The sequence below is a fragment of the Dryobates pubescens genome, chromosome 26, assembly GCF_014839835.1.
Source record: "Dryobates pubescens isolate bDryPub1 chromosome 26, bDryPub1.pri, whole genome shotgun sequence".
Classification (NCBI taxonomy): domain Eukaryota; kingdom Metazoa; phylum Chordata; class Aves; order Piciformes; family Picidae; genus Dryobates; species Dryobates pubescens.
Genome location: NC_071637.1, coordinates 13,894,173 through 13,918,242, shown reverse-complemented (window position 1 = coordinate 13,918,242; position 24,070 = coordinate 13,894,173). Strand labels below are relative to the sequence as shown.

The 24,070-nt window shown below is 55.1% G+C and overlaps 1 protein-coding gene across 6 annotated transcripts; it reads right to left on the bottom strand.

Annotated features, from left to right (window-relative positions):
* Positions 1-1,038: 1,038 nt before the first annotated feature.
* LOC104308752 (potassium voltage-gated channel subfamily S member 1) lies at positions 1,039-15,569 on the bottom strand. 6 transcript variants are annotated; one of them, XM_054173459.1, is made up of 4 exons: positions 13,679-14,141; positions 12,901-13,179; positions 8,591-9,583; positions 1,039-3,193 (listed from the first exon to the last, which is right to left on the bottom strand). In XM_054173459.1, exons 3-4 carry the CDS (start codon positions 9,554-9,556, stop codon positions 2,738-2,740), a joined length of 1,422 nt encoding a protein of 473 aa, XP_054029434.1. In that variant the 5' UTR covers positions 9,557-9,583; positions 12,901-13,179; positions 13,679-14,141; the 3' UTR covers positions 1,039-2,737. The 6 variants fall into 6 exon arrangements, with proteins under 6 accessions (XP_054029434.1, XP_054029433.1, XP_054029435.1 ...); XM_054173458.1 differs by lacking the exons at positions 12,901-13,179; positions 13,679-14,141 and adding an exon at positions 14,723-15,569; XM_054173460.1 differs by lacking the exons at positions 12,901-13,179; positions 13,679-14,141 and adding an exon at positions 14,159-14,382.
* Positions 15,570-24,070: the final 8,501 nt, after the last annotated feature.

Here is a 24,070-nt window from a genome sequence, read left to right as displayed (position 1 = left end):
CAAGATAAAGCCCAAGCAGCATGAGAGCACAAAGCACCCTCTGAAACACAACAGAGTTAACTCCCAAAGAACACCCCCTGCTTCTTGAAGTAGCTGGACACTGGTGGGATATCTCCTCCCTGGGAGGTGACTGAAAGTGGCTCTCTACAGCTCCCTGAACGGAGGCTGGAGCCAGGTGAGGGTTGGTCTCTTCTCCCAAGTAACAAGGAATAGGATGAGAAGAAATGGCTTCAAGTTGCACTGGAGAGATTTGGGTTGAACACTAAGAAATATTTCTACCCCAAAATGGTTGTCAAGCCCTGGAACAGGCTGCTCAGGGCAGTGGTGGAGTCCCCATCCCTGGAGGGATTTAAAAGCCACATAGCTGCGGTGCTGAGGGACATGGTTTAGTAGTGACCTGGAAGTGCTGAGTCAATGGTTGGACTCGATGATCTTACTGGCCTTTTCCAACCCAAACAATTCAATTCTATGACCTGCAGTTACTCCAGGAGCAGTCCAGCTGCTCCTGTTCCCCGAGGGCTGCTTATACAGCCCCGACCCAGCCCCAGCTCAGCTGAAGCACTGCAGGAGCACGAGAACACACGAGCAGCCTCCGGAGCCGTTCACTTCAGTCTTTAATAAAATATACAGTATGCATCCCATGCATAGATAGAAAACTAATTTACATGCTCTTGTAAGTATTTGCATAATGCCTTTTAATTAGTACATGTAATTCAGGCTTCACATTTGAATACATCTTGCTACTGGAATATGTATGGACAGAAGGGGGAACTCCTCCCTTTCATTCAAGTAACAGCGTGGCGGGCACCGGTCGGAGCAGGGGATGGAGCTCACTGCTCCCAGCTCACAGTGAGCCTGAGCGCGGAGCGAAGCACAAACTATCAGTACTGGAAGACTTGATCATGCCAGAAGCATGAGCACACACCCCCCTCCCCCCAAAGTCCCACAGCACTGTTCCTTGGGGACCTCTCCCCGAGTCCCACTGGGCTTCAGAAAGGCTGGACCTGTCTTTTCTTCCCCGGGATCACTGCTGGCAGCTGCAGCCGTGCCGAGAGCCATCCAGGACAGCTGGTGGCAAACACCAAGGCCTGAAGCCATCCTGCAGCCAGCAACAGATTTTTGAGCTGATTCAGTGATTGCAGGGGGTACATTTCTCCTGCTTGGGCTATGCATTGCTGAGTGTATTCCTCTGTGCATGAAGGAGCTGCACAGCTGCCACAGAGAATGGGGGAGGACAAGGTAAGACTGCAGGGAGTTAATGCTGTGCTGGAAGCAGCCCTGAACATGCTCAGCTGGGTGGGGAATCCAGGCAAGAAAGGGGCTGGGGGCTCTGGGCACACCTCCCTGCCCACAGCTCTGAGGCACCCAGAGGTGGTGGTGATGAGTAGTGTGAGATCCTCTTGCCCCAGCTGTTCTGAGGACATGGGGGTGCTCTCTCCCTGCAAAGGGAAGAGGGGTGCATTGGTACCGAGGGAGCTCAGCTCCCTGCAGGCACAGAGTGGATGCCTGGGGCAGTGTCACACAACACCCCCCACACCCCCTGACAGCCTGGCTCCGAGGCAAGGAGGGACGAGACAGCAGTTGTGGAAGTTGTGATGGGGACCAGCTCAAACCCAGCTGGTTTTGGTCATCTCCTCTACCCCACAGAGAGCTGCCACAGCCCCTGCCTGGCAGCCGTTCCTACAGTGAGAATAGCAACATACAGTACTGGCAGAGACAGCTTCTCCATGCCTAGAATTGTCCCTCCAAGTCTGCTCCCTGGTGGCCCTTTGCAGGGACTCTGTCCCCTCTCTGCCCTGGAGGCTGGGTGCCAGCAGGAACAGAGAGCAGCTGCTCTCAAATGCCCCATGGGGCAAAGGGCTTTGGGGAAGAGCCCCCCGAGGGTGGCCCCAAGGCCTCCCCAGGCCTCATCCCCCCTTGCTGCTCCTTCCTCAGAGGACAGCATTCCTTAGCCTGATCATCCCAGCCTGATGTCCCCACTTCATAGACAGTGCTCCCAGTTGTGCCATGCTACTGGGACAGCTCCAGATCCCTGGGGGCTCTGGGTAGTGCCAGTGCAGGAGACCAGTTAAAATCCAGCTGCAGTGGAAGGTGAGTTCCAGTTGATCCCACTGCAGGGGCTGGGGACAGTGGGACTCACCCTGAGCTGGACACCACCTCCCCTCTCATACAGATTAATTTCCAACCCCCTTTCCCCCTACAGCTGTCAGGGCAGCTGAGCCTTTGGAGGCCATTTCCAGCTGTGGGTAGGATGAGGTTGGGGCTGGAGCTGATACCAACCTGGCACAGAACCTGCAAGGGCAGCCAGCCTGGTCAGGGGCTGCCTCACCTTCCAGCTATTCAGTCTCATCCTGGACAGCACAGAACCTCAGAGCAGAGGAAAGTCTTCTCCACACAGCCAGGGCAGGGCCTGTCAGGGGTCACCTGCATTTCTTTTTGTTTCACTGCCTTTCTGCCAGGGCACATCCAGTGCCACAGCCTCTGTTCGCAGCCACAGAGGAGCAGGGCCACCATGGCTGGGTGAAGGTTGAGACATGTCCAGGAAGACCCAGACACTGCTTCCTGGGGACTGGCAGCAGCTGGCACCCGCTGGGCATCTCCTCCAAACCCTTCTGTCCTTCACTGAGGGATTGATGCCAGGTGCTGTGTGAGATAGGGAGAGACTGGTTCCCCCACCGTGTCCTGTTGCCACAGCCGTGCCCCCAGTGAGAACGTGAGTCCCACGTGTGCCATGGGGTCAGGGTGTGAGGTGGGCACTGGGGGTCAGACCGCGGCGGTCAGGGCTGCCTCTGCCCAGGGAGGTCTCGCTCAGAGCCTCTGAGTCTCGGTCCTGGCTGCAGGTGCTCTCCACATCCTCAGGGGTTTTCTTCCCACTGTTCCTCACAGCTGCCTCCAGCGCCTTCTGCTTGCGGTAGAAGTGGGAGAACTTGTTGAAGATGATGGTGATGGGCAGTGCCACAACCAGGATGCCCCCCAGGATGCAGCCTGAGGCGGCCAGCTTGCCCGCCACGGTGACAGGCACCACATCACCGTAGCCCACCGTGGTCATGCTGACCGTGCCCCACCACCAGCACGCTGGGATGGTGTCAAAGCCGACGTCTTCCTCCTTCTCAGCAGTGTAGGCCACACCAGAGAAGACAGAGACCCCCACGGCCAGGTAGAGCAGCAGGATCCCCACCTCCCGGTAGCTGTGCTGGAAGGCAAAGCAGAGCAGAGGTCAGCAGGGCCACCCCACCCATCCCACTGGGATTGCCACGGCGTGAGTGCAGCCCTCACGCAGGCTCCCCACACGCCTCTGTCAGGAGCTCGCTGCCTCTCTCCACCTCTGCCAGGGGATGTCCTGCTGCAGGGCCGGGCTGAGACCCGTTGCAGGGTGCATGAGTGACCCACCCTGGGAAATCAGCCTTGGCACCCACAGCCACCCCACTGCCCTCCACCAGCCCATGAGGAAGAGGCAGTGCCAGGCAGAAAGGAGGACCTTGTGCTCCTAGCCAGGATTCCCAGGCAGAGGCTCATCCTCTGCCTCCAGCCCTCACTCTGACCCGGTCCCAGCTAACAATATTCCAACACCTTTTCCTTTTATCTTGAGAAGTCCCCAGAAACCACCTAATAGGCAGTCTCTAAGTGGAGAGATTTGTATCTTCCCTTGGCTCTGGTGATGTGCTGGCAGGAGGATGTGTGTCTCTCCTGTAGGCTCAGCTCTGGGCTCCCCAGCTGCTGGAGACCCCAAAACCAGAGCCCCAGAGACCTGATCCCTCCTATACCCCATCACCATTTACAGTCCCAGCATTCATTTAACCCCATGTCCACATGTAGCAGAGAGTTTTCTTGCAGAAACAACTGCTTCTGAGAGAACAACATTTCCCTTCAGCTTTTTCTCCTCCATGGGAGACTTGAAGTGAACCTCACAGCTGCCATGAAACCAAGCAGCCCTGGTCATCAGGTTAGCCCAGGGATCCATCCAGCATCAGCATGAACTGGTCTTAGCACCCGTCCCCCAAAGGGTGCTGCATGCCCTGACTCCATGAGCCCAAGCCTGAAGAGTCCAAGAGGAGGCCATGGGACACCTAACCTCCCATGTGGGACATGGGGAGACAGACTGGTGGTAGATATGTGCAACACTCTGCAAAGAAGCCATCATTTCTCTGGCCTCAAACTAAGACATTACAAGTTGTCCAGAGAGGTTGTGGATGTCCACTCCCTGGAAGTGTTCAAAGCCAGATTGGATGGAACTTTGCACAAGCTGCTCTAGTGGAAGGTGTCCCTGCCCATGGCAGGGGGCTCAGAACAAGGTTATCTTCCAACCCAAACCATTCCATGATTCCATGATTGGTGTTGCAATATTTCTTTGGATATTCTTAATTTTTGAGCAAAGTATAAACCTGTGCCAAGAGCCTGGGGGATGGAAAATGCAGTGGGAATCTGGGGGATAAGACAGCAGGTGACACTGGGAAGGGGACTGCCAGAGGACAAGCTGGGACCAGGCAAACTGCCATGGGCCAGAACTGGGTCAGTGCTGGTCTTGCTGGCAGCCAGCTCCCACCCTGCAGCTGGCAAGGTTTGAGCCAAGAGCCCTGCAGAGAGTGGAGATAGGGACCCCCACCACAGCCTGCCCCTAAAGCCTCACAGACTGGGAGGGGACCACAGACCTCCTCGTCCCTGGCAGGGCCAAACTAACCACAACCAGTGCCAAAGCCACTGCCACCCTCACAGCATGGCTAATCCCCTTGCTTTTGGATTGTCACAAATGAATCTCTTAGATGTTTCTGCCATTGATCTGCAGCTTGCAGAAAGAGCTCTGATGGTGGCTTCCCCACCCCCAGTCTCCTAGCAGGCAGAGAATGTATTATGGGAGACCTCATAATGACTACACAAAACATCTGAGCAAAGCAAACAGCAGAAGATGTGGGGAAAGAGATTCCATGGTCAACATGAAACATAAAGGAGGTGGATTCATGGCAGGGAGCAAGAAGATTTGGCTTAGACTGCTGGCAGAAGCTGCTCAGATAATGCCAGTAATACCAAGGGGAAATAGTCTCCTCCTCCACCATCGCCTGTGGCTGCAAATGCCCTACAGAATCTCCAAGGGAGCTCCTCCAGAAGGACAAACAGCTCACAGCTGTTTCAAGGATGTATCACTTGGCCTCCAAAGCCTTGCTCCTGCCTGGCTCTCAACATCACATTTATATGTCCCAGCTGGGAAGCAGCAGAGCCCCAAACCCTTATCCATGTTTAAAGAGTATTGATTATGGCCCAGGGATGTGTTGGAGGGGGAAGGTGAGGGGGGACATCAGGCAACTTGATATATCTTTAATTCACCAGCAAAGTCAGGACTTAAGTCACAGGGGAGGCTCCAAAACTCTGCCAGCTGGTTCTCAGGCACTGGCTGTCACCTCTCTGCAGCTATTTATCCTCAAAAAGTTGCTCATTGATCCAGGGGCAGGCAGCTGCAGCTGGGGTTTGGGTGGGATGCAGCTTAGCTGGGGTTCAGGTGGAGATGTGGTTTTGGCAAGCAGACAACCTTGGGAGAGGGGATACTGCATAATAAAAGGCTCCAGGGAAACAGCCAGCCCAGCAGCAGCCTTTGTGGGCTCCTGACCTGGCAGAAGGGCTGCCTGCCCTTGGGACAGCCATGGGCCACGTGTGGGCTCCTTTTCACACTGGGTGTACACCTTTCCTCCAGTACAGTAGAAGACAAATGTAGTGGAAGAGCCTGGTTTGAGCCTGGCCAGAGCTACCAGTGTGGGGACCCAGTAAGGAGACAGCCTAGGGTGGCAACAGAAGGATGATGCATCTGCTGTCTGCGGACCTGCAGCTCTGTCTCTTCCAACTTATTTGTGTATTTAGGCCCCTTAAAGGACAAACAGCAGCTCCTGAAGATCCCTGCAGATGCCTAAATTACTCAGTGCCTAGCACCTCTTGACTGCCAGTGGGAGCCCAGCCCCAGTCCCACACCCAGGAAGCTGCACCAGCAGTCAGGGTGATGGCACCCAGGGCAGGGAGGAGAAGCAGGGGCATGTGGGCAGCCTGTCCTCAACTAGACCCTGCACCAGGCCTCCAGCCATCTGAGAACTGGGCAGAGTTTCTGATGCACAAATGGCAGAAACCCCTCTGCTGATACTTTGGTGGCAGGGAGCAATTCCTCACTCCAGCTTCCCAGACATCCACAGCTTCTAACTCCTCTGCCACTGCCTTGTGCTCCTGCAACAGGAAGTAAATCATGATTAACAAGGGCTTGTAGTTTCTGTGCTCAGTAAATCCCAAGACCAGGCTGCTGAATCAGGTCTGTGTCTCCACTCATCCCCATTTCCAGCCGGCTCCCGAGTCCCCAGGAAGCAGCACCTTCCAGTACCCCCCCCGGGTGAATCAGTGGCTCAGAGAGGCTGGAGCTGGGCTGCTGCTGGCTCCCTGAACCTCATCTGCTGCTTCATGAGATGCAAATGAACCTGTCAGTCACTGCTCTGCTGCAATGTGTTGTTCAGACTCAAAGGGAGCCCAGGCAAGGTCCAGGGAGCGTTCTCACATGGACAACTGTGTTTCAGTTTCACAAGCAGTGAAACACAGGTCTGTCACTTCCTAATTGCTCTCTCAAGGTGAGCATTCCCAAGTAAGTATGATGCAGGTAGGGTTTCAGGTATCTTCACTTCAAACAATGCTCCCTGGAAGCTATTTTCAGCAGGCTTTGAGGATGCCAGGAGGGTTTTTTCCCCAGTTATGCCCTGTGGGCTTTGCAGGAATAGTGTTGGCTTGGTCCTGCTTCACAGCAGCAGTTGGCAGAAAACCTTTCCTTCTGCCCATCCCCATTCACTCCCTCAAGGGTTGTTTTTCTCTATGGCTCACCCATGGGAATAGGTCCAACCCTGGCAATCAAGTCCTGCTGACACCAGGACATCCCTTGCTGGCTCTGCCATGACTAATAGGATGTCCTCAGCAGCATCTGAGCCCACTTCACCCTTGTCATGGCCCTCTGGTGGGAGCAGCACCAGAAGCTGCAGTTCTGGCCCCTGCCAAGCACTGAATGGGAGGACGGTGTCCCTGGGGTGGAATTCCAAGCTCTGAGATGAAGATTGCTCTCCTTGGCTGTTTCTTTGGCACACATTTGTTTGAAGGGGGGGAAAGCACAAGGATATGTGTGTGAGCAATGCTTGGAAAACCTGTCTGCTGGTTTAAATGTGGGGACAAGAGACAGTCCCATGAGGTGAGGTTTGCCATGGTGACCATTCCCTCATGCCCAGCGTGAGGTCCATGTGTGATGGGGCACTGACTGTCACTTTGTGTCCTGGCAGGCTTGAGGTTTGGCTTTTCAGTTTTCTCATGATGTGGTCACCAAAAATCAGAGACAAAGGCTGAGCTTAGCTGGCCTCCACATCAGGCTGGATTTTCTCTGTGAGCAAAGGAGGTGAGGGGACAGTTTCACCCTCCCCAGCTTTGGGCACATGGCACTCAGCACAGAGGGGAGAGAGGAGGGCGAAACAGTATGGGAGAACAGACACCCATGCAGGGCACTGTGGCAGGTCCACAATGCACAGCTGAGATGCAGCAATGGAGGCTGGGGCTGCAGCATCAGCTTGGTGAGGATTCATGACCGCTTCATGCTTTCACACTTATCACAACTGCTCTTGGTCTGTCCACAGAGCCTGGGGGTGCTGCAGAGAGAGTCTGGAGCACCACAGCCTTAGGGCACACTACAGAGGATGAGGACATCCTCTTACCAAAGCTGCAGGAGTATCACCCCTCAGGATGGATCCCGGTCCTTCACTGCCTCAGCATATTCTCATCCATCTCTTCCTCCTGAGGACTTCATGGTCCTGGGGCCACCTCTCCTCAGCCCTGCAGCTGGTGGCCACTCAGGCTCTGCTAAGGGCATGGAGCCTGCCTTGGGCTGTTTGTCCCAGACCCTTTGATTTTCTGTTGCTGCTCTGCTCTACCCATTGCTAACCATGTGCCAGTCCAAACCTCATCATGTCCTGGAGCATCCAAGTGTCAGCTCAGCTCGACCAGGATCTCTACATCTCCCTAGATGGGAAAACACCATAGTTTGGGCACTGGCTTCTGGCCAGCTGGCATCATGCCCTTAGCAGGTTCCCCCTTCTCCAGACTGGGGACAGGAGCAGCTCCAAGCCACACACACTGGTACTGGCACACCCAGCAGCTGCTGACTGGCCCAGGCCCTGCTCAGCAGGGTGCTTTCCACCTAGCTACACACTGATACACTTCTGGCGGGACATCACCATCCAACTATGCATGGCTGAGTCTATTGCTGCACCACTTGCACACCATGCTGGCAGAGGGGTGGAAGCCCCTAGAAGCGCCAGTTCTACATGAAGCAAAGTCTGCAAGAAACAGGGTGACCTGCTGTCTCCTCTGAGTGTGTGTGCAAAGCAGACTCATGCAAGTGCTCCTCACACTTGGTTGCTTTAGCAGGCGTACAACCCCCCAGCCCAGCCCACCACCCAAAGCAAGCCTGCCAGGCATCATTCAGAGCGGGCAGCTCACTGAGAATGGGAATGTCCACGTTCCCCAGCCATGTCGAAGGTCTTCTTCCCACCCAGAGACTAAGAGGAGAAAAGGAGACAGAGAGGCAGTTTACCTTCAAGGTGGCCCCCAGAGACCTCAGCCCAGTGGAGTGCCGAGCCAGCTTCAGCACCCGGAATATCCTCATGAGCCGAAACACCTGCACGACCTTGCCCAGGTTGCCCAGCTCTGAGTCACTGCCCATGGTCAAGTCCACCATGAGGGTGAAGTAGAAGGGCAACACCGAGACAATGTCAATCAGGTTCAGAGGGTGCTTGAAGAACTTCCTGGGGTTGGGGGAAAGCAGGAGACGGGAAGACACTTCGAAGGTGAACCAGGAGATGCAGAAATACTCCAGCTTGTGCAGGATGGGTTCATCGAGCACGTGGCCGTTCTCATCCACCTGCTGGTACTCGGGCATGCTGTGGATGCACATGGTGGCGATGGAGACCAGCACCACGCTGATGGACACGAAGCTGAAGAGCTTGCTGGGGATGGAGTAGCCGGGGTTCTCCATGGTGAGCCAGAGGCGCTTGCGCAGGTTGCCGCAGCGCAGCGTGCTGTAGCGCAGCAGGTCGTGGTTGATGTCGGAGATCTCGTCAGGGGACGTGTCCACGCTGCTGACCTCGCTCTCCTCGTCCCAGTTGTGATGCCAGCTCTCCAGTTTGCGCTCGTGGTAGCGGTAGCTGCAGCAGGAGTCCAGGAAGAACTCGTTGATGCCCCAGTACTCGATCTCCTGGCAGAAGGAGAAGACGCAGAGCTCCTCCATGACGTGCAGCTTGCCTGTCTGGTAGAAGTGGAGCACGTAGAGGAAGAAGCCTGGGTTCCGGTCGAAGTAGAACTCCCTGGCGCTCACGTCGTAGTCATCGCAGAGCTGCAGGATGGACTCCTCGGAGTCGCAGGAGAGCAGGCGTCCCAGGCGCGTGTCGGGGAACTTGGAGAGGGCGCTGGAGCTGAGCCGCCTTCTCAGACCCCCCACGTTGATGTTGATCACATCCTCCTCAAAGCTGGGACCCCAGTAAGTTAAGGTCTTGTTGACCATGATCAGCAGAGCAGGAGCTGGTTCCACCTGTGGATGAGACACGGCAGGGCTGGAGGGGAGGCATGGCTCCTCCGCTCTGGGTGCTCCTGGGTGAGAGGGCGCACGAAGCACCCTGGGGAGCGAGAAGGGGTGAGAGAGGAGGGATGTTTGCATTTTGAACAGTGAGATTCTTGAAAAAGGAGAGGGGAGGGTAGAGAAGCAGCTTAGGACAGCTGTTCTTCAGTGATATGGAAGGAAAAAAAACAGCAAGCTGATGATTTTTGATGATTTTGCAACTTTTCCTTGCCTTTTTTCACCTCTCAAAGTTCCTCCCTTTGCTAACGACCTAAGAAAGGCAGCTTACTGCACCTCCAGCCCCTCATCCACAAGGCTTTCCTTGTTCAGATAGGTAATTCATCACTGAAGAGAGGATTTATCCCCCAAAGAGCCTATCCCATGGCGGGGGGGGGAGGAATCTCATAGAATCACCACCGCAGTGATTCTGCAAAAGGCTTTGTAGCCCCACTCTCTACACTGCTAATTAGACCTGGTCAAAAAGTCTTTAGATGGTGCAGTGATCCCAGCAACAAAGGCAGTTTTGCCAAAATCAAAGTGTTTTCACAGAAGGTGTCTGTTTTAGAGTGAATTTTGGTGGGAGAAGTGTCAAAACAACTCATCTGTCTGCTTTGTTTCTTCGTGTGTGTTCTGCTGTGTAAAGGATTCAGGTTACTTTTATTAACATTAAAGCATAAAAAAACCATGGTTCAGAATCATCAATGACTGAATTAAAAATCTCCATCTTGGCAGGGAAATAGAAACCAAAGTTTTTATTTCTATTGGGTTTTGGGAATTTCAATCTCAGGGAGCTGAGCTTTTCCATCCACTAGAAATTCCATTTTTAATGAGCAGCAGTTCCATCAGGGAACAAAGAACAGCATTCCCACATCCTTCCAATGTCTTGAACAGAAGCTGAGGATGAAAAGACAGCTAGAAAGGTTGGGGGTCTTCCTAAGTCACCTTGAAATCAGACTTCCCCACCTACCTTATTCATCATACTATGTGGAGCAGCCCTGCACCCACACAATCCCCCCCACACACACACTCCTGCCATGGGGGTGTTGGGTGTCCTCAGTAGGGACACTGCATTTGATCTCCTGATGGAGGATTAAACTTTTCCCCTGCACATTAGCTGCTTTGGGAAAATGCCTCTGTTAGGGATGACTTGCTCCTGAGTTCTGCTTACACTTTCAGGGTTCCAACATGGTTTCTGCAGCCACTGATGCTTTTGCTGCAGTGATCACTGAGGCATTTGTGACCTCCAGACTGTCCTGTCTCCCATCCTAAAGGCTTCCCTCCCTGGTTTTAATCAGCCAGCAGCTTATTAGAAAAATCCCTCCCATTTTGTGTCTTGTGTCACCCACTGAGGTTTTCAAACTTTTAGGTGACCAGGGACAGAGGCTGCAGCCAGACAGGTGAAGCTGAGGGAAAAGACAACCACAGTGCCCATGGTGATGCTGAGGTGCCACCACACCAGGACGGTCCGGTCCAACAGCAGCCACCAAGGCCCAAGCCAGGTCATTGACAGGAGGCAGGTCCCCACCCTGCCCAGGAGAATCCCAGCCCCCCTTGCACCCCAGCCCTGTGTCACTCATCTCATGGGGTTTATGGAGGAAAACCCAAAGCCCAGGAAGGGCTCAGTGTGTTTGCCAGTGTCTGAGAAATATGATGTAAAAGGTTTGTCTGACTGGGAGGGATCTAGGGGACATTTTCACATCTAAATGTGAACTGGTCGCATGTAAATGTGAAATGGTTAAAAGCAAGCCCCAAAGGTCTGTTTCTGTGCTGAGCAGGCCTATGGGTGCAGCAAATGCTAGATTCATGTGAAATAGCCTGGCAAAGGCATCTGCTAACTCCACTGCATCTCCCAGCCAGGGCTCCTTAAAGACACAGGCTTTGCACTACAGAGCCAGTGCTTCCCCTTACACCATGTCTGGAGGAGGCAACAGCCTTGTGATAAGCCTCAAAGCTTGATGGAATCATTGTCTTGCCTTTCAAAGGGGAGGGGAAAAAAAGGAAGGATCAGGTTTTTCAGTGCTTAAGACAAAAGCAAGGGAGGGAAAGGGGGGTAAACACTCCTTTTCAGGGATAAATTGGAATTTCTGTGACAGATTAGCTTTTCCAGAGAAGACATCACACAGCCCATCTGTGGGGTTGGTATGACTAATCCAGGTTCCTTCCAGAAGGATGTTCATGCATTCAGGCTACCAACACACACAGGGGCTGTGGGGGTGGGTTTGTGGGATCCAGCTTATTCCACACCCATCCTCAGCTTCTCTCCACTCCAGAAGACCAGGCCAAATGTCACAGACACCGAAGACAAGATGGTTTGGCGGCTGGGATGGGGCATGAAGCCAGGAGGGAGCTGGCTCCCACCTGTCTTCTAGCTCAGACAAAAAAAGGGGTGCAAATATTTGTACCCAAAGGAAATCCCTCCTTCCCTCCCAAAAAGGGTCACAGACTGTCTGAGGTGCTCTGTTCTGATGTTGGCTTCTGAACAGAGCAAATGATTTCTGCCCACATACAGCTTTCATCTAGGAATCTAAAGCAACAATTAATAGTTTTATAACTCTTTTGCCTCCTGGTTTTATGACTAGCTGAGCTCAGCTTCAGAATGAAGCTGGTGTTTGAAGTGAGATCTGGTGTGATCTGCCCACTGGACCATCAAAGCATGTACCCATCTGGCATTTGCAGAGGGATCTGGTGGGAAACAGGAGCTTGCTCTGGGATGGTTGGGTGGGGTTTTTAATTCAAAACACAACAGCTAGAGAACACCAATGTGTCTGCCTGAGATAATATGCCTTTGCCAAATTTTCCTTCAGTTCACTCAAAATTTCCATTAATTGCTGGGAGAATGGAGGAGAGAAAGCCAGCCTCTTTTCTGATAAATTGTGGAATACACTGTAAGCTATTTTAAGGAGACATCCATCAGAATTACACAAGCCCAGTGTGAGCTGGGTGTTGGGCATCCACATGAATATGCATCTTGTGGAGAAAGAAAGAAAGAAATCTCCTATGTATGCATCCATGACAGTAAAATAAAAGCATAAAAGCAGCTCAAGGGTATCTGTAAGAAATGCTGGAAGAGTTTGACTTTACAGTGTTGGGGTTTATTTAACAAAGGCTTTCAGATGGAAGTTACGTATGTTTATTCTAACAGGCAGGGGGGACTCAAGGGAGTGGGAAGGAAGATGCTAATAGACATTCAAGTGAGGATGCAGCAAGTGTAGGGAGTATTGCACACAGGCTTTTCCAGCCAGGTACAATGGATTTAAATTAATAGCCCCAATAAAAAGCCCTGTACTTACAGCTCAGCGAGGCTTCCCAGCGGGGAGTCGTGTGGCTTGTCTCAAAGGAGCCATTAGAAACACGGAGAGGAGGAAACCCTTATTCCTTGCCTGTAGCTTAGTCCCGAATGCCCTGTCATCCCCGGCTTGCCACTCTGCACGTCCCAGGGGTGCAGGGCTCGTGGCTGCAAACCTCTGGAGAAGTCCTGTATTGGATGCTCATGGGGATGGGGAAAAGCTTGGGTTCCCGGGTGGGGCAGTGGGGCTGGAGGACCTGCAGGATGGTGTCCCGGGGCAGGACTGGGGAGACACCTGCTTTCTAGTCATCCAAAAGTGCCCCTGCATAGCCTTATCCCCATTGCTGAGCGTCCCTGTCCCCATCGACCTAAAGATGCTCAGGACCAAGCCCTTCCATTAGCGGGGGGTTGGCAGACGGTCAGGGGGGAGGGTGGAGGGGAGATTACCACTGCTGGCTGCTGCCACAGGCAGAGCACAAGCTGCAGCTGTACGCCGAGGCCACCCAAATGCCCAGGGCTGGGGATGTGGATGACGGGGGGGAACTCCCAGCTCGTTCCGGAAGGCAGGAGTAGGGATTACCAGCAGCTCGGCTTTCTGCTGCCGGCGGGTAGCCCAGTGCCTGATGCAGATGCCTTGTGCCAGTCCCCGCTCCCAGACCCCAGGCAGCGTGTGCGCGGCTCTCCTGAAGGGATCCCCGCACCCTTCCCCGTTCCCTGGGGAAGAGGAGAATGCAGCCCCCGGCGAAGGAAGGCTGCAGGGAGAGGGACCGTCCTACACCCACCTGCGGAGGAATGCATAGGGGCATCCCTGTGGCCCGAGTCCCAGCAGCATCCCGGGATGCGGGTGCTGGCACGGCGGCTCCCCGCTCATCCCAGGATGTCGGTGTCTCCCTTCCCGCTCATCCCGGTGTGCCGCTGCCCGCATCCATCCTCACCCCCGCATGCCGCTGCTCTGGTTGCCCTCTCACCCGGGAATGCCGGTGGCCCCGGTGCCTGCCGCGGCCCAGGGTGCTGACCCCCGAAATGCCCGGGGGCGCTGGCACCCCGGCTTCCCGGGATGCCTACTTTCCCCCTGGCTGATGATCTCACGCGACCCGGAACGCCGGTGCCTCGAGTGGCCACGATGCCGGTGCCTGCAGCACCCGGGGATGCAGGTGCCCCTGCTCCGCACCCCTCCCTGGGGTGCCAGTGCTCCGGGTCCCCGCGGCGCCGGTGCCTGCCGCACTCGGGGTACCGGAGCCCGGCCCCGCGCCACAGCTCACCTGCGTCGGCGCCGCCCCCGCCGCAGCTTGCGCGCCCGGCGCGGAGCCGCGGAGCCCTACGAGGCTGGCGGCGGCAGAAGCTCCGAGGGTCCAGAGGCGAAGGGGGTTCCGCCCGCTGCCCCCCCTTCTGGGGGTGCCGCCCTCCGGCCCACCCAGAGCCGCGGGGCGGGAGCGGGGAGGCGAGGCCGGTCCCTGCTTCCCAGTTCCAGATCCCCGGTTCCCGGCCGCCTCTGCCACTCGGCGGCACGATGGGGCCGGAGCAGCACGATCCCCCCCGCCGAGTTCCTCCGGGGCGTTCCCTGAGGGCTGTGCTCGGGTCTGGGGATGCCCAGGGAGGACGCCCAGGGGGGAGTCCTCCCCGAGCTCCGGGGAAGCCCACTCCGAGCCCCGGGAAAAGCCCACTGGGACCGCAAGACAAGGGATCCGATTTGGGCAAAATTGGCTGGCGGGTCGGTACAGCTCCAGTGCCAGGCAGGTGGTTTGCCCTGTAAAGGCAGAGCCGGGGCTGGCAGCGGGATGGGAAATCCGAGCAGGCGGTGGGAACGCCTGCTCGGACAGCCTTACCTGCTGGATGTGTCCTCCGCAGCCGGGACAGCCCAGGCGACAGCACTCTTAGTGGAGCTGCGGTCTCACTCAGCCCTGTTCTATCCCAGCTCTTCCCAAAATTGCTCAACTGGAGGCACTGCCCTCTGTGGGGTGCAGCATGTCCCGTGGGGTGCAGCGTGTGTCCCGTGGCGTGCAGCGTTCAGAACGAGCAAGGTCCCAGTAGTGGTGCTGTCCTGCCCTGGGCAGACGATCCTCCTCTGCCCGTGCAGTTACCCTCCATGTGATCCTGCTCCATCTTCTGCTGTGAGAAGGGGTGGTGTAGGTAACCAGGGAAGCGTCCCTGGCTCGTTGAGCTCCCTGTTGTCTCTTTAAAGGCTCATTGGGAAGTGGGTGAAGGCGGTGAGTCCTGGGCATGGCACGCACTAGGTCAGCACGATGCCGCTGCCACCATCCCCACACAGCCCAGGTCCTGCAGCAAGCATACCAACTCCCCCAGAAGTCAGCTGCTGGAGCAGCAATGGGAAAGAGGATGGGAGACCTTTCTGGGGTGCTGGCTAAGGCTGCATGTCTGTGCAGCGATGGTTCATCACTCCATCAGCTGGCATGGAGCTGCTGTGTCAGAGAAGCAGCTCACAGAGGGCAAGACCTTGCACCATCCTCCACATCGGATCCCTCAGCTTTCTGATTCCAGCCCAAGGAGCTTGAGCCCATGGGTGCTCACCCTTCTCTGGGCTTGCTGGTGGGTGGCTGAGAGCTCTTTTTGGTGGCAAGCATCCTTCCCCCTGCCTGCATGCCAGCCTCCCCGCACCGCATGTGCTGCCAGCCGCCCGCTCGCTGCTGCAGGGTCATCAGTGTGGCTCCATGTGTGTGATGTGTCAGACTGCCTGTGTGCTGGGGGCTTGTTTACATGGGAAGGAGGGAGGGGGAAGGGATGACTTTGAAAAGAAAAGAGAAAAAAGGAGGAGCAAAACCAGCCAACAACTGGGGGAAATTCCTCTGCTCTGTGATATAAAGCAAAAAGCGTTTATTTTTATGGCAGTTAGGGGTGGCTGAGCATCCCTGGGAGCTGCAAGACAAACATGCCCAGCTTCATCTGCTCTGGGCATGCACAAGCCCAGCTCATGGCGGCTGCTGGGCCCCAGTGGGGTGCAGCACACACTGTGGAGGAGGGCTGGCTCCTACATGGGGTTTTCTCTGCCTGTCACTGACATGTAATGATCAGGGTGAATTTTCATTTCCCTTCTGAATATATTTCTCAGTCAGCCCCATGCTGTGAGGGTATTCAGTCCATCTGGCACTGTCTCTGCACCAGAGCTTCATTTCTGCACTGCCACAGCAGAGAGCTGAGCCCTGTTTCCCCAAAAAGCAGCTCTCGGCACTGGAAGGTTTTCTCACTGTCTCCCGGGCTGTGAGGGGAAGCTGAGGTATGAGTGGGAAGAGAGGCATGGAGCTGCCAGGGCTCTCCCTGTAACACCACAGGCCAGAGCAGCACTCTGGGAAGGGGCTGGGAAGGCACAAAGTGGAGTCACCTCCATGCCTACTATTGCAGCTCAAAGCTGTGGCTGGAAGCAGCTGCAGAAAAGTGAAGTTCACCTTCTGGGCTGCACCAGCCGTGCACAGGCTAGTGCTGGCAGCACAGCATCCTTCAGAGGGGACTTGGCTGCAGCACCAGTGGTACCCGAGGTGAATTTTCCACTGGCTGCACAAATTCAGATGTGAGAGGCCTGGCTCTTCCATTAGCTGACCAGAGCTTCTTGGCCTGACTTCTCACTGACACTGGCAAGCCACGGCAGGAAAGAGAGAGTCCCATTTTAAGGCTCTATCCCAACAAACTGAGGTGCAAGGGCCCATACTTGGCACAGTCAGGTTTGCAGCCACTCTTGGAGGTCACAGCTCCCCGCAGCAGGGGCCAGCACTGCCACCCTTCCTGAGCTAGCCAGCAGTGATGTGGAGATGGGGAAATCAGAAAATCAGGTCAGCTGGAAACGCCTCTCCATCCCTTCCTTTCATGTCACCCCCAGCTCCCTCTCTTGAGGAAGGCTGCCCCCACCGAAGCCCGGGGGGAATGATGTCAATAACCACAGAGCAAATCCTCCACGTAGGGACGGTGGGGGGTGGGGAGGGGGTGAAGCCTCTTGCCGTGGTCTCTTCTGCAGTCTGGAAGCAGCTAGCAGAAGCAGGGTGAGTCTGAAGCCAGCAGCCATTTCAGTACTGCAGTGAGTCATCCCAAAAGGCGCTCAGCTTGTGGCAGCTCCCTCCCTTGCTTCCCTCCCTTGCTTCTTTCTGCCTTTTTGGTTGCTTTTTTTTTTTTTAACAGCTGATGTAGCAATAAATTTAAAAAAGAGGGGGAAATATGCAAGAATATGACATGTCTGCAGAGCTCCTGCAATTACAAAAAGAAAACCTTCAAGCACTTTTGCATCCCCTTGGACATCCGTTGCAGAAGGTGGGAGGCTCTGGGTACCTGCTGTGTGGGAGGGTGGCATGGGGCAGGACAAGCACCTGCGAGCAGTGAGGATCCATGGAGCTGGCTGTCAACAGGGAGACAAGCACAAAGAATTTCCCAAATTCCCTGTACAGAGGGAAAGAGCTAAATTAGGTCATGAAAGCCTGCTGTTGCATTTCACAGTGGCAAAGATGTTTGGGCTTTCCTTAACACTCTTTTCCCCTGACGGTTTCTGTGCTCGCTGGTGTGCTTTTCCACCTCTGGGCTTCTGCAGTCTCTAGGAGGGTACTGCTTCAGCTGGAGGGGTTTGGGCCTCTCTTTCCCTTGCTATGAGCTGTCCCTGTGCAGCCTTTCATCTCCCTGCAGCTAGCCCATGGGGTGACAGGAAAGGAAAGCCAAGCAGCGAAGGCAGCATTCCATCCTCTGAGCAGGAAGAGGGGAATGGGGACCCTGGGGGTCCCTGTCCCCACAGCCCTCATCTTCTTCCCAGAGCCATAGAGTGTCTGTAGGTGCTGCTGATGGAGGATTATCAGCCTGCTCCATGCTGGAAATTATTTAACCAACCTCTTTCAGACGCTGGAGCCCTCAGATGCACCCACAGCATCCAGCCCCCTGCAGGAAAGTAACTGTGGTGGGCGCAGGACAAGCTCTTGGCGCGTCGCCTGCCTGCAGCCCACGGCTCTGACAAGCCTGCAACTTTTCTGGCTTGGAGCTTTACTGAGCCCACGGGGTGCCTAAGCCAGGGAAGATTAATGAACATTCACTGAACTTGCTGGAGAGCTTGGCTGGTGGTTGGGCTCTGAAGCTGTAACCAGAAGCCTGAGAGAATCTGGAGAGTTGTAGCGCAGCGGTGGCTATTTTTTATAGAGATGGAAAACCTCTGGAGAGGGATCAGGGAGATGCTGCAGTTAAGGTCAGGCACTTTAGAGCAACGATTTCTATCTGGAGAGTTTCCACATGCCCTGATGACATGCACTGACTGCATCTCACAGCAACTTGCAATCTTCGTAGCACTACATCCCCTCCCTCCATTCTGTCTGTGTCCCAGGGTGTTTCATTGTCCTCCAACACCCAGGACACACCCCCAAAATCAAATCCAACAAAGCCATCGGCCATTCCCAGGCTCATTGTAAAACAGCTGGAGCATCTCAGGCCAGGCAGCCTTCTCCAGACCGTTCCCATCAGGGCTGGGAGCCACCATGGGCAGGGATTCCTGCATAAGGGATGGCAGCATGGTGTCAGAGAGATTAACAGTGAGACCTTGGGCTGTTCCCTGTCGTCTTTGGTACAAGAGAGGGCACATCTAGCAGTGGAAGGAGCATTTGCACCCCAAGAAAATATCCATTGATGGGCAGACCGTGCTGGGATGCACAGTGGCACCCAGGCAGGAGCCCTCTGTGGCTGGGTCCTGGATGGAGCTTCCTGATGACATTTCAGAAAAAAAACCATTTTTCTATTTCTAGTGAGCACAGTGAAGAGAGCCAGGGAGGCAGCACGTGAGCTCTGAGTGCTGTCTCAGCCCTGTGCTGGAGCCTGGAGCTGATGTGAGGAGCAGTCGTGCATCTCGCAGCAGCAGCAGCCGCCGGCCCCGCGCTCCTTAACCTGATCCACTCACAGCAACTTTTGAAGCAGAAAGGTCTTTGGGAAAGGAACTGCTGTCTGCTTTTGGTCTCTCTCAGTCAGACTCCACCAGGGTGTTTTCTCTGATTTGCACCACACCTCTGATTTGTGCCTCGAAGGCCCAACCTCTGCTATTGCCTGTGCAAGACCCACGGCACAGCGCTGCTGTGCTGCTCTTGCCCATCTCTGCCTGATTAATGTGAAACCCAGCTCCATGAATCATTCATGAAGCTCTATTTAGCATAATGATTTCTGACATCCAGTGCTTGGGAACAGCATTTTGGGACAGACCATTTGTGACCAGTGAACTCCAGAAACAATGCCCTGATGTTTACCCCATCTGAACTGGGAACGTGCAAAAGGGGAGGGAGAGGAGCTGGGCCCCCTTTGGAGGGAATCACAGGTTGCTCTCTAATTAGCCAAATGTGTAAAAGCTAAATATTGACATAGCTTTGCAGTTCCCTGTGTCTTGCAGTCACATTGCATGTTATTAACCTACATAGCTGGAAGGGAAAGGAGCATCTGTGTGTGTGCCTTGGCACAGGCAGGGCGGAAGGAATTCCCCTGTGCCATGCTGCTGGCGTTAATGGGGAGCTGGTGCCAGTACCCAAAGGAGCTGGGAAATGGTTTTCCCTCCAAAACTGGAGCAAGGGAGTGGTAGAAGTTTGTCTGGGCTGCCCTATAGCATAAACAGAGCACCCTCCTCTTCCATGGCACTATGCTGGGGGAGAGTCTCTCAGCAGGTGACTGACCCCACTGGGGTGTGGGGTACCCTGTGCAGGTACCTGTGCAGGTACCCTGGCATCTGTGCTGGTGGATTTGGGGGTGCTGGTGGATTTATGACCCTGACCTTGCCCAGAGCATGGGTGAGGGCTGTGAGCTGGGATCTGAGCTGCTGTTTGGTGTGTGTGAGCAGGGGCTGGTGTAGGGCAGGTGCCTATGGGAAGTGCTTTGCTCACTGCTGGGTACTTGAGTGAAGATTTTGGCCAAATTCCCAGCACCAGACCTGGTGGGCTCAGCCCAGGAGAAAGTGCCACAGCAGGGAGTCCTGAGCTGTGGTAAGGCCACAGGCAGAGAAAACAAACCCTTCCATCTCCTGGCTTCTCTAGCCCTGGGGAGAGCAGATGACATGGGAAGAAAAAGCATGGAAACATCTCGCTGGCACAGGTCTTGCTGCTTTACCTGCTGTCCCACTGGCCTGTACCTAGGACACAGGAATTGTCTTCCCTGCCAGAGACTCGGATCCACAGGATGTTAGGTCAAAGCACACTGCCAGGAGCTCACTGCAGTCAGTGATGTTGCTCTGTGTGTATTGTGTGCACTGCCCAGCTCCTCCTGGATGGGTGCTGGCTGCAGGGGTGGGTCGCTGTGATGAGAGCTCCCCAGTGCAGCTGTGGTAGTGAGCTGGGTGTTGCTGGGAGTTATGTGGTAGGGATGGTGCCTGGGGAGAGGAGGGCAGAGGATTTGTTGATGAAACTGCAGGTGGATGCACACAGCTGGGGCATTGCCTCAAGGATTCCTCACTTGCAGTGCTCCCAGACAGCAAGCAGCAGGATGGATGCAGATCAGGTGTGCCCACAGCACCCTCTGCCCCAAAGCCATCTCCTCTTACATGCCTGAGCTGGGTGACAGGGGTGACACAGGCAAAGCTAGTTCTGCCTGAGAGCAGGCAGAGGGACCTCTGCAGGCCATTACAAGGAGATGTGGAAGCCCCAGGGAGCAGATTTTAAAGGATGAACCCTTCCTGGGCTGCTGCCTCGCTCCTGTTCCTGCAGAGGGGCTGTTGCAGTGGGCACAGCAGCCACTGGGCTGCACAGAGCCATGCCTGGAGCTCTGTGTTTAATCAAACCAATTAGCAATTTAATCTTGTTAACAAGCCAAGATAATTGCAGTATTATCAAATTATCAGGCTGTATGCAAATGCTTGCTTAATGGTTGGTCCTGCTGCAGCAAGGGGGTTGTGATCTCTGACTAATTTGGCTTCTCTGCCCTTGGCCACTGCGCCAGCCTGGGCTGCCTCAGGGCGAGGATGGCTGGGGGCAGTGCTGGGGCTCTGTCCCTGTCCCATGGCCTGTGTGGCACAGGGCCTGTGTGGCACAAGGCTTACCTCTCAGAAGGGTGGGTTTGGGTAAGGGTGGCAGAGATATTTTCTGCACCAGCAGGGCACTGCACTGGTCAGAAGCAATGTTTGATCTTACACTGAATTTGGCTGGTGAGCCCCCAGCCCTTGCTCTGCCCAGCCCTGCCAGCACTTAGCTGTACCAAAGTTACAAGGACCCCTTTAGAGCTGCTGGTTTATGTCCTGGCTTGAGGCTTTCCCAGGCAATTTTCTTCAGCTGAGTTTTCCTCACCAGCTCAGTAACATTTGGAGTTTGGGTCTGTGTACTGCCCACCTCCTCTGCCCTCCAGAGGAGTACCCACAGGGAGGCTCTGCCTCCTGCATCCTCCCCCTGCTCTTCCCCCAGTACAGGCAGGGCCAGTCCTCTTCCACAGCCCTGTCCAGCTTGGGATGTGTCTGGGGGGCCATGCTGTTCTCCAGGGCCCCTTGTGGCCTTCCAGGAGAGTCTCCTATAGTGTCCCATGATGTTTTGCTCCTTCCCCTTCCCATCACCTCTCCTCCTGGGGTTTGTATGCCTCTAGATGGACTTGGTCCCCCCAGCCAGCCCCTGACCACACTCATCCTCTTCCCCAGGCAGAAATTGTGGGGTGAAAGTGATAGGAGCATGTTCCAGGACAGGCCTGGAGAAGGGCAGAAGGAGGTAAGGAGAGGAGTCACACATCAGGAGCATCTGTGGCACAAGCTCTTTTATTTATCAGAGCAGCAGTGGGGAAGAGGAGGGAGACGATGAGCAGCTGTCACACAGCACGGCATGGCAGCTGTAAGGGAGTGATCCTGCAGCTTGAGCTGGCCCCTGACCACAGGCTGCTGGCTGTTCCCATCCTCCCAAGAGCTGGCATCAGGCAGGACAAGCCTTAGCAGAGGCATGGACAGCTGGCTGGTGCCAGGGTGGCACAGGGAGGCTGAGAAGGCTCTTGGTCTGCTCTGGGAGCAACAGCTCACACTAGGGAAAGAGAGAGATAACAACAGGTTGAGCCTGGTGCCCATAGTAACCCCAGCCCACGTCTGGCCATCAGTCACACGCACACCCCTCAGCCCAGCAGCAGAGGGCTCTGACAGCTGGACACAGCTCCCTGCCCAGAGCCACCATCACCATCCCCCTGCTCTGTTACCCAGGGTGGGTGCTCTCCAGAGCCTACCATAGGAGACAGGGAAGGGAGGAGGGCGTGAGATGCATTTCCTGCCACAGAAGGTCTGGCAGCACTTCTTGTAGCGAGGGCACTGCCGGTCCAGGATGCACCTGTTGGGAGGGTTGAGCATGGCGCAGGTGATGCGGACGGGGGGGCAGGACCAGGCGCTACCTGAAAGAGGAGGGAGATGTTTACTCCAGACTGCTGGAAGCTGAGGAGTCCTGGGGGGGATTATCCCCAGCAAATGCCCCACCCCAGAGGATCCCTGCAAACACAGCTCCTTCCCAGCCCCTGGACATCACCCCAGGGTGTTTCATACCTGTTGGCAGCTCAGTGTAGAGGATGAGCATCCCCACCAAGAGGAAGGCGATCACTGACTTCATGCTGCTGTGTCCCCAGGAGGTGTGAGTGGGGAGAGCTGGGGGGACAGCGGCATTTAAAACCCCCGGGAGGCTGGGGGTGGGGAATGGGGCTGATGTTTGTATCGTTTTCCCCTGCCATTGCATGGTGTTTTCCGGGAGCCTTTTGCACAAGATACAAACAGGATTCTTTGATTGCTCAAAAAGCAGTTCTCTTGCACCACTGTTCCCTGCAGCCACACCTGGGGCTGAGGGACAAGCCAGACTGCCCTGGGCATCGACCCCAGGCAGGGTGGAGGCAGTGGAGCTGCTCTCTCCTGGGCAGGGGCATTTCTCCTGGAGACACTATGCTGGTGACCATGCCGTGTTTCTGTCTGGCAGTTCATCGTGTGGGTTTTCCTCTGTACCTTGCTTCCATATGGAACAGCAAACCAAACCTTAACACCTTGGTCTGGGTCAGCATGGGGCTGCCTGTGCCTTCCTAGGTTTTCCCTGGAGGTGTTCAAAGAAGGATTGGCTGTGGCACTTGGAGCCATGGTTTAGTAGTCAGGAGGTGTTGAGTATTAGGTTGGTCTTGATGATCTCTGAGGTCTTTTCCAATCTGGTTGATTCTGTGAAACCTGCCCCAGCCCCAAAGCCAGTGTGGGGAAAGCAGCTTTAGCTTAGCCAAGGGTGAGCCTTTCCCAAGCTCTGTGGGGGTCATCTGAACCCCAGCATCTTCTCTGGGTGACCACTGCCATGTAGGAAGCAGGTTGGCTCTGGAAGAAAGTGGCTGGTCCCAGCAGTGTAGGAGCATAAGCTCCACACAGCCCAGTCATCAGACAAACATCCCTGGTGTCACTGAGCCCTAACTCCTGATGCCAGCAGGCCTTACTCAGGAGGCAAAGACTTCACTACTCTTCAAGCCTCCATCTTCTCCTTCCCAAGGAGACTTACACCCTGTCTGGGCAAAGTTGTTTTCTTTGGGTGCTCTTGGGCAATGGGAAATGACTCCATTTCCCACCAGTGGGTCAATGTTCCCCTCATGTTGTGTAACAGGTTGCTGGAGCTTTTCCATGGGATTTCTGGTGCTAGCAGGAACCTAAAATGTGCTGAAAATTGGTGCTGGGAATGCCCTGGGAGGGGAAGGCATCCTGCAGCTGAATGTCCCATGCTCCTGTAATGGTCAGGCTGGGACAGTCCCTGATTTCACAACTGGGCAGGGCAAGGGGCTCCTTGCACAAGTCCAGGCATCACCCCTACGTGCTGCAGGCAGCCCTGAGCCTGCTGTCATTGTTCTGCCCCAGCCCCTGGAGCCTCTGGACCTTGTCTTACTGGAGAACTGTTAATTATTGTCCACTTTCCCTAATGATTCTGTGGCTGCTTTTCTCTCTTTGTAATTTATGAAATAACCAGGAGAGTATTTGGCCAACCCAAACAGACTTTCTGGGCTGTGCACCAACAATTTAGCTCTTTTAATGAGAAATACAAGCCTTGGATTAATTTTTAAGCAATTCTTTGGCATTCAGTTGCTGCCAGGGCTGGAGAGGACAGTGCTGTGCTCCCAGCTGGTGCCAAGATCTGCTTGAGGTGTTGATTGGGGCTGTACCTCCAAGAGAGAATACCAAGGAGCAAAGCTTGGATTCAGCTGCAGAGGAGCTGGGGCAGGGGCCAAGGGAAGAGATCCATCTGAAGGATTTTGATGGTGCTTCA

Bases quoted from the DNA above. Each gene is read 5' to 3' on its own strand.
- LOC104308752 (XM_054173455.1), bottom strand. From the start codon at position 13,702: ATGCCCCTATGCATTCCTCCGCAG. The intron at 9,584-13,678 runs GTGGGTGTAGGA...TCTCATCCACAG, and splicing joins CCCTATGCATTCCTCCGCAG to GTGGAACCAGCTCCTGCTCT. The intron at 3,194-8,590 runs GTAAACTGCCTC...TTTGCCTTCCAG, and splicing joins CTCTGGGGGCCACCTTGAAG to CACAGCTACCGGGAGGTGGG.